The sequence below is a fragment of the Sorex fumeus genome, unplaced genomic scaffold, assembly GCF_029834395.1.
Source record: "Sorex fumeus unplaced genomic scaffold, SorFum_2.1 ptg000039l, whole genome shotgun sequence".
NCBI classification, from domain to species: domain Eukaryota; kingdom Metazoa; phylum Chordata; class Mammalia; order Eulipotyphla; family Soricidae; genus Sorex; species Sorex fumeus.
Window position 1 is genome coordinate 5,536,744 of NW_026606096.1, and position 10,029 is coordinate 5,546,772.

Here is a 10,029-nt window from a genome sequence, read left to right on the forward strand (position 1 = left end):
TGGGGTGTAGTGAGGGGAGATGCTAATAGCTGAGTAGCCTGGACGCCTGCCCCACCCTGCTCACGCCCACATTGTGAAGTTTTTCGAGGACCGTGTTTGATGTCACAGACCCCTCCCCCGCGCAGCTCCTCCCCACTCTGCTCCGCGCTGGCCAGCGGGGCTAAACACCCCCCCCATCGCTTCAACCCACACCCTGCTCCCGGGTGGTACACCCGGTCCGTCCTCCATGGATACCCATCTCTCCAAGTTCCCAGTATCCCAGCCATGCTCAGAGACGCCCAAGGCAAGTGTGATCCCTCACTCCATCCTAGTGAACAAGACCCTGCCACGGGAGACGTCCAGCGTGGTCAGTTGTGAGACACTGAGCCAGACGGGGGCTGTGGTCATTGACATGGGCACTGGAACCTGTAAGGTGGGTTTTGCGGGCCAGGCCCGACCCATGTACACAGTGGAAACGTTAGTAGGCTGCCAGCCCAAGAAGTTGGCTACTGCGGGGCCACCGGTTCTGGAGACGTTCATTGGCAACGCAGCTCGCTCTCGGCCTGAGCTGGCGCTGGTGCAACCTTTGCGCAACGGCATCGTGGTGGACTGGGAGGCGGCTGAGCTCATCTGGCGGCATCTGCTGGAGCACGACCTCCGCGTGGCCCCACGCGACCACCCGCTGCTCTTCTCCGATCCACCCTTCAGCCCCGCCACCAATCGAGAGAAGCTGGTGGAAGTAGCCTTTGAGGCGTTGTGCTCACCTGCCATGTACGTAGAGTCGCAGTCGGTGCTGGCGGTGTACGCACACGGGCGGATCAGCGGGCTGGTGGTGGACTCGGGACACGGCGTCACTTACACAGTGCCGGTCTTCCAGGGTTACAATCTGGTGCACGCCACCCAGCGCCTGGACCTAGCTGGCACCCACCTGACCGCCTTTCTGGCTGACAAGATGCTTCTGGGCTCCGGTTTGCCATTCAGCCAGCGGCACCTGGACACAGTGGAACACATCAAGCACCACTATTGCTACGTGGTTGATGATTTCCAAAAAGCTCAGGCCCGGCCGGTGCAAGACTGTTGCCAAACTTTCAAGCTGCCTGATGGTCGCAGTGTCACGCTGAACCAGGAGCTTTACCAGTGCCCAGAGCTGCTGTTCCGGCCCCCCGAGATCCCAGGCCTGGCCCCTGTGGGTTTACCCGCTATGACACAGCAGGCACTGCAGAAGGTGCCACCAGAGGCGCGCCCCGAGGTAGCGCGCAATGTGCTGCTCTGCGGAGGCTCCAGCCTCTTCCCCGGGTTCCATAGCCGATTCCAGGCTGAGCTCCAGCGTGCAGGCGCCGCCTCTGACACACACGTGGTGGCAGGGACCAGCCGCCACTTGGCTGTGTGGATCGGGGGCTCCATCCTGGCCTCGCTGCGCGCCTTCCAATCTTGCTGGGTGCTGAAGGAACAGTACGAAGAGCAGGGCCCGCATATAGTGTATCGCAAGTGCTACTGATGGGGGGCAGGGACGGTGGGGGGTGGAGGGCAATAAAGCTTGCCCCTACTAGCTGGGCCTGTGCTGCTGGCCTTCCCAATCACACACACACACACACACACACACACACACACACACACACACACTATGACCTCCACTGGCCGTTCCAGTTCTGACTTCCCAAATCCCCCACCCAGCGCACTCCATCCCTAATGTACCCCACACCCCAAGCCATTCTCATTCCTAAAAGCTTCCAAGAAGGGCTGGAGCTTTAGTACAGACCTTTTGCCTTGTACACAGCTGAGCAAGGCTCAAAACCAGGTCCCTGGAGCCCTTTAGGAGTGATCCCTGAACTCAGAGCCAGGAATACCCTTAGTATTCTGAGCACCAAGATGTGATGTGGCCCAAAAAGAAAAAAAGAGAGAGAGAGAAAGAAGAGGAGGAGGGGGCAGGGAAGGGAAGAAATCTATTCTGGGCATCCCTTTGTGTACCAAAATTAACATAAACTTAACCACTACATTACTACATTAATGTTTTTGTGGATCTTGTTAAAGAGAGTTCTAGGCAGAATATAAAGTTCCATTTGACTTCTTAAAGTTTATGAAGAGAGTTTAAATTAGAAGCTATTTCAGTTTTCAAGAGTAAATTAGAGAAAATACAGAGGGGCCAATACTGTTTCTCCAGCAAGCAAAAGATTTTCAAAGCAAGAAATGGCCTTTGGTCTGGGATGTAGCTCTGCAGTAGAGGACTTGTCTTGAATGTGTGAAACCGGGGTTCCAATGCAGGAGAAAGAGGAGGAAAAAGAGAAGGAGGAAGAGGAAGAGGAGGAGTAGGAAGAGGAGGAGGAGGAGGAGGAGGAGGAGAGGGAGGAGGAAGGAAAGAAACAGGAATGAGAGGGTTGGAAGAGGAGGAGGAAAAGGAGGGGAAGGAGGAGGAAGGAAGGGAAAAAAATTAATGGCCTGAGTACAAATTAAATCAGAGTGTAGCCATCAGTCTCTATGAAGAAGTTGGGAAGATTTAAGAGAATGTATCACAGAAGCGTTCATCATTACAAAAGGGTTTCAGAGGAAAGCACAGAGGCATGACTCAGATAAAAATGGAGATTGGCCTGCTTCAGAAGAAATGTGGTATTTATCAAATGAAGTGGACAATAATATTTTATAAAGAAACTCAAAATGTTTGTAACAGAGCTGTATCCATTTTTAATAAAAGAATAGTGACAATTCAGAGGGAAAATTTTTCTCATCCTCACTTCCTATAATAAGGAAGCAGGTTGTATGTAAAGCTTCTTAGTTAAAAACTTAGGTCACTTCTTACAGAAAGGGAAAAATTCTCAGTATAGAGCTGAGAGTTCAAAGAACAGAGTATGAAGAACAGAGAAGTGCTACAGACATTCAGAAATGAGGAAATACCTTCAGGGAAACAGAATTGAACTTGAGTTAAGGGAAACCCCATGGAACTAACAATATGGTTTGGATGGATTTCAGAGTTCTACAGATCAGTTTTGTTTCTGTCTGGGAATATCTATATTCTGTTGCTATCCTTTCTCTGCCACTTCATGATCTACTGTCATGGTGCTTATTGGTGTGATGGAGGCAGATACAATCGTGTCTTTTTATTTCTACATCTCATAATCACTTAGCTAGCCCCCAGGAAGCAACACCACAAAAGGAGCCCTTCCTATATCAGAACTTGATGCAGAATAAAAGATTCAGAATATCAATTCTGATACCATCATTAGGTGAGGCTTGAGAGTCATGGACACGGAAAGCCGTGCAAGTAGCATTTTGGAACTCTTGGTTAGTACCTCAAAATAAATGCCTTGCATCATCTATTTACCATTTTAGAGTTCTGAGTCATCAGGTACAGGAGTTTGAGCTACCCTGGTAGAAGAGACCCAAACAGAAGTCCCAATTTCTGGGCCACTGAGCAGCCTGTGTAGCATAAAAGGAGCTTGCTATCATTGGAGAGAGGCTAAATGCAGCCCCACCGTGAACCCAGGCCAGGCACACAGACATGCCATAACTGGAAAAAGTAATAGTTACTGTAATTTTCCTTCCAAGATTTTATAGTTTGGTCTGGAGGGATTTTTTTTTTTTTGGTGGGGAGGGCAGACAGGTTGAAGTGGTTGATAACTAGATTATCTTACTTCTACCCATTTTTTGTCTAAATCTCTACTAAATGATATGGTTAAGAAAATAAATATATATATAGTGTCTCATTGGTGGAAAGCTTTGAGAGAAAGGGTTTCTCACTTTATCCCTTACCAGTGGTCAGGGAAGTTTTCTTTCTTTTTTCTTTTTTTTTTTTTGCTTTTTGGGTCACACCTGGCGATGCACAGGGGTTACTCCTAGCTCTGCACTCAGGAATTACCCCTGGCAGTGCTCAGGGGACCATATGCGATTCTGGGAATCGAACCTGGGTTGGCTGTGTGCAAGGCAAACGCCCTACCTGCTGTGCTATCTCTCCAGCCCTGGAAGTTTTCCTATTGAAGTCGGAAAGTAGTTGGGGTGAGGAGGCTGACAATGAGTTCTTGGCAAGTAGTAAACTCAAGATGAGATTTGAAGAAGTTACTGTCACTAGTTCCAAAGTAGTCAAAAGCTTTATGGACAAGCTCACTCTGTGGACACAGGAACTGAGCTCTGATAACACTCTAACTGGCACCAGCATGGCAATCAAAAGGCTGGACCCTGTCCAGAGAGAAGCTCGAGAAAGAAGAGTAGGTTGCGATAAGGACTTGAAGTAGAATCATCTGAAGTTTCAAGCTCTTCCCCTTACAACAGTATAGCAATAGTCTCTTGATTATAAAGAAATACATTTTTTTTCATTTTTTAAAATTTTATTGAATCCCCGTGAGATAGTTACAAGGTTTCATGTTTGAGTTACAATCAAACAATGATCAAACACCCATCCCTCCACCAGTGCACATTCACCACCACCACTATCCTCGGTATACGCCCCCCCTTTCCCGCCCTCCCCCTGCCTCCATGGCAGACTTTATTCCCCATTCTCTCTCTCTCTACTTTTGGGCATTATGATTTGCAATACAGACCCTGAGAGGTTATCATGTTTGGTCCTTTATCTACTTTCTGCACACATCTCCCATCCCAACTAATTCCTCTGGCCATCTTTTTCTTAGTGATCTCTTCTCTATTCCAGCTGCCTTCTCCCCTCTGCTCATACGGCAAGCTTCCAGCTATGGAGCAATCTACCTGTCCTGTGTATATACTATCCTTAGGTGTCAGCCTCATGTTATGTTTTATTTATTTATTTTTAATTTTTATTAGTGAAACACCATGAGGTACAGTTGTAGACTTACAAATTTTTGTGCTTGGATATCAATTATACAATGATCAAATACCCATCCCTCCACCAATGCCCATTTTCCACCACCACGGGACCCAGTATCCCTCCTCCTCCCACCCCACCCCCATCCCACTCTGCCTCTGTGGCAGGGCACTCCCTTTTGTTCCCTCTCTCCCTTTGGGTGTTGTGGTTTGCAAAAGAGGCATTGAGTGGCAATCATGTTTGGTCTATAGTCTACTTTCAGCATGCTTCTCCCATCCTGGGAGGATCCTCCCAACACTCTTTATTTGATGCTCCCTCCTCTATCTGAGCTCCCTTTTCCCCTAGAATGTCCGGGTGGCCTCCAAGCCATGGAGCAAACCACCTGGTACTAATCTCGGCCATTCTTGGGTGTTAGTCTCCTATTTTGTTACTTTATGTTCCCCAGATAAATGCAATCTTTCTATGTCTATCCCTCTCTTTCTGACTCATTTTGCTTAGCATGATACTTTCCATGTAGTATCACTTGTATGTAAGTTTCATGACTCCATCTTTTCTAACAGCTACATAGTACTCCATTGTGTGGATGTACCAAAGTTTCTTTAACCAGTCATCTGTTCTTGGGCACTCAGGTTTTTTCCAGATTCTGGCTATTGTAAAGAGTGCTGCAATGAACAAACAAGTGCAGATGTCACTTCGACTATACATTTTTGCCTCTCTGGGATATATTCCCAGGAGTGGTATTGCTGGGTCAAATGGGAGCTCAATTTCTAATTTTTTGAGGATCATCCATACTGTTTTACAAAAGGGCTGAAGCAGTCAGCTTTCCCACCAGTAGTGAAGGAGGGTCCTAAAGGAATACATTTTAATTGAGTCACTGAGATATAAATTTATGAAGTTATTTGTGATTGAATTTCAGTCTACAATGTCCGAACACCCATCTTTATACCAGGGAATAGCAATGGACTCTTATCTATGTAGAAAACCCAAAGGGAAGTTTGGATAAAAACATATAATACCAAGTCTGAAGAAGTGAGTGGGGAACTTTTCCATTCTGGTGGAGTGACCTGCATTTTCACCTGAGATGTGTACTCTCATCTCTCCCTTTTGGAGAAGTCCATGCTCTCTCTCAAACATCAGTCTCTCTCTTTCCTTCCACATAATCTCAAAATAAAATTCTTTAGTTTCACTTTTTGTCTCCTCCTGAAATTCTTTTCTGTAAGGGAAAGGTGATGAACCTGAAAAACCTGGCTAAGATTTAGGACTGACTTTCCTTTCTTCCAAGAGCAATTTCTCACTCTAATCTGCCTTTTATGGCTCCACCAGAAACTGGGTAGCAGGGACTATTTCCCACACTGGGAAGAACAAGTGGAACCCAAGTGTGGTCTGATGGCCACCTCACAGGGCTGATGAAACATAAGGTCTCTACTGAGTTGGTGTCTTATCAGTCCTATTTTTTTCCAGGCACTTCCACAGGTAACAAGGTAGCTAGTGAGGAAGCTGTACACTCCTTTCTAGAGGGCTGCCACCTCTCTCCTCCCCACTTCACATAAATCACCTGCAATAATATAATCATGGAAAAAATACTTCATGCTTATGGACTGGAAGAATAAATATTGCTAAAATAATTATCCTACCTAAGCTATTATATAGATTCAATGCAATACCCCCATACAAATTCACACTATATTCTTTCAGGATCAAGAAAAGTCAATAAAGTTTGTATGGAATTAGAAGAGACCACAAATAGCCAGTGCCATACTGAAAAATTAGAAATTGGTAGATATCTCATTACTTAATTTTTAACTATTATAAAACTGTAGGGGCTGGAGTGATAGCACAGCGGGTAGGGTGTTCGCCTTGCATGCAGCCAACATGGCTGACCCGAGTTCGATTCCTCCGCCCCTCTCGGAGAGCCCGGCAAGCTACCGAGAGTATTCGATATGCCAGACACAGTAACAACAAAGTCTCCAATGGAGACGTTACTGGGCTCGAGCAAATCGACGATCAACGGGAGGGCCTTTACCTTTACCTTTATAAAACTGTAGAGATCAAAACTTTATGGTACTGGAAGAAAGACAAGATCTCTGACAAGTGGGTTAGAATTGAATACCCAAAGACAAAACCCCAGACATGAACAATTAATTTTCAATAGAGGAACTGAAAACATGAAGTAAAAATAACCTTTACAACAAATGGTGATGGGAAATCTTTATAACTGTGTAGAAATTAAATCTGAATCCATATTTCACACCTTACCATAAGTCAATTCAACATGGATCAGAGAAATTGAGATCCAACCAGAAACAGTACACTGAGAAAAACATAAACAGAAAACTCAAAGATTTGGACCTCAAAGTTGTCTTCAATGATCTGACACCACTGGCAAAGGCAACAAAATAAAAAAATATACAAATGGGACCACATAAAATTAAAGAGTCTGCATGATCAAAGAAACATGAGCTAAAAGTAAAAGACAGCTAACTGGGAAAAATACTCATATTCAATACATCAGAAAAAGGGTTGATATCCATAATACATAAAGCACTAAGATCAACAGAAAACTTTTCAGAGCAAGACAGGCAGATAGCCAATAGGCATATGAAAAAGTGCTCAGCATCACTTATTAAGGAAATACAAATCAAGATGACAATGGGATATCATCTCTTCCAGTGAGGATAGCACATAGAAATAGATCAATCAGTTCTGGCAGGATTGTGGTAAAAAGGGATTCTCATTCACTGTGGGAAGTTTAGTTCAGTTTCTGTGGAAAGCAGTATGGCAAATCCTCAGTAACTTAGAAGTATGACCCAGAAATTCCACTTTGGGGCATCTATCACCAGGACTTAAAAACACTCATTCAAAAGAAGGTATGCACATCATTATTCATTGCTGCACTCAGTACAGTAGCTAAGATATGGAATCAATCTAGGTTTTTAGTGATAAAATTGATTATGAAGATGATGTATTTAACCAATGGAATACTACACAGCTGCAAGGAACAATGAAATCATGTCATATGCTGTAAGCTCGTTGGAACTGAAAGATATCATGTTGAGCAAATTAAACCAGAAGAATAAAGACAAACACAGGATGATCTCATTTATTTGTTGTATATAGAATAAACGAATGAGGAAACATAAAAATGGGGACATACCTAGATCACCCTTGAGCCCAGAGCTTAGGAAGAAGGACAGAGAAGGAAAGAAAAGGGAAGTAATGGGAAAATGTGTCAGAGCTTCATTTATACTTGTGATGTGGGAAAGTGGTATAGCTCTATATAGAAGGCACAGACTCAACAACACTGAAAATATGCTATCTAAGCTACAACTGCCCAGCTCTGTAATGTGCCTGTGAAGGTGGTAGGTGGGAGTGGGACCGGGGGATGGGGGATGAAGTACAGGAACACTAGTGGAGGAAAGTAAACACTGATGGTGGGATTGGTGTGGAAATATCATATGCCTAAAACAAAACTATCAATAACTTTGTAAATCTTGGTTATTTAATTAAAAACTTATTAAGAATTTAAAAAAATGCAATCCTAGTGAAGTCAAATAGTTTGACACTCTCATTTTATGAATGAAGACAGAGACACAGAAAATTTGTCCAAGAGGGTATAGGGTATATAATGTATAGATTTATACATTAAGCTTATGGAAAATCAAGGAGAGAGCTTACAAGTCCCACTTCTAATCTAAGATTTATTTATTTGTTTGGGCTGAAATTGGCTGTATTTAGTAGTTAAACATACTGTATCTTTGCTCAGGAGTTACTCCCGGTGTGAATCAAAATGCAGGGATCAAACCCGGATCAGGTGTTAGCAAGTCAAGCATCTTACTCGCTGTATTATCTCTTCAACCCTGAACTAAAGTTTTAATGACAATCACATGACTTCTTTCTAAGAAAATTCCTTATGTGCTTGACTTGTCAAGAAAACCTTTTTTCTTTTTGGGTCACATCCTGTGATGCACAGAGGTTACTCCTGACTCTGTACTCAGGAATTACCCCCGGTGGTGCTCAGGGGACCATATGGAATGCTGGGAATGAAACCAAGGTCGGTTGCATGCAAGGCAAATGCCCCCCTACCTGCTGTGCTATTGTTCCAGCACAAGACAACTTTTTACATGCCCTGCATTACTTAGTTTTTAGCAGAGAAAAACTCAAAAAATCGTTGTTTAAAAAAGGAAGGGCGTGTTACTTCATGTAATAAGATAGTCTTAGGCATTGTTGTAGGTAAGTTCTGCTGCTGGAAGCCTGACTCATCCCCAGCTTACTGCTCCTAATGCTGCCCTTTTGACCTTAACAAAGAGCTTTTCTTCTTATCCTCCTGCATACAGATAAATTACTGTGCCTTCAAACTTTGTCACCAGCTCACAAATAGAAAGGAGAGGGGGTGGTTTATATGCATAAGGTAAAATAGCTCTTACAAAATGTGGTGTTCTTACACACTAATGAAAACCCTCCTCAGTATATCTGCCAACATCTAGTTGTTCAGAATGATGACACAAGACCACCAGTGGAAGAGAGGCTCAGGACTCAGGTATTTTGCTTAATGGAATTATCAGACAGAAAGACAAGGGAGAAGGAAGTAAAATGGGTTCTTGAGTAAGTCAATCAGTAGTATCTGCCAAATATTTTTCCAAAAGAGAAAACAAAGAGCAGAGTATGGAAAGTTAGGTAGGCACTACCACCTCATCCTCACATCTAACTCAAACTGACCATGGATGGCCAAGGTCATGGATGGGTAGTACAATCGTAGATGGTTCAGGATGAGTGAGGTTTGGCAGCAGAGGGTATGGGGATGCTGTTGGGGGTGCGTGGTGTACACAGATATATTCAGATGCAGAGATCTTCCGAGAAAGCCCTCAAAACTGCAGTGATATTTCAGAGAATGCCATGCATTATGCATATGCCAATAAATCATCATTACATTGTTGGGGGTAAGCAAAGAGACTGCTAAATTTAGAACAATTTTCAAATGAACCTAAATTTTAGATGACTGGTAAATGAGCCTCTTTTGTGAATCAAGAAGTCCTGTCTCTTGGAACATTCAGAGCAAGGTCTCTGGGGCAGAATCCAATTGAAGAGGAATGCTCCATTGTTAAAGCGTTGTTTCTCACATCCTCTCTTAACAGTTCTCATTCCACATCCAGTAGCTTGACTGGATTCAATTCCTCATCAGTGCCATTTAGGAGAAGCTCACAAACTTCTGTTCCTTGGCATATGGTTAACATGTGTGAATATTGAGATGAAGTGTTACCGGAGGGACAGATAGAAGCTCAAGAAAG

At 44.0% G+C, this 10,029-nt stretch overlaps 1 protein-coding gene across 1 annotated transcript; it reads left to right on the top strand.

The window, feature by feature from the left end:
- The first annotated feature begins 226 nt into the window (after window positions 1–226).
- Window positions 227–1,477, top strand: ACTL9 (actin like 9). The gene has a single exon (XM_056118816.1). It carries the CDS (start codon window positions 227–229, stop codon window positions 1,475–1,477), a length of 1,251 nt encoding a protein of 416 aa, XP_055974791.1.
- The last annotated feature ends 8,552 nt before the right edge of the window (window positions 1,478–10,029 follow it).

Excerpts from the sequence above, each read along its gene's own strand:
- ACTL9 (XM_056118816.1), top strand. The coding sequence starts at position 227 with ATGGATACCCATCTCTCCAAGTTCCCAGTATCCCAGCCATGCTCAGAG.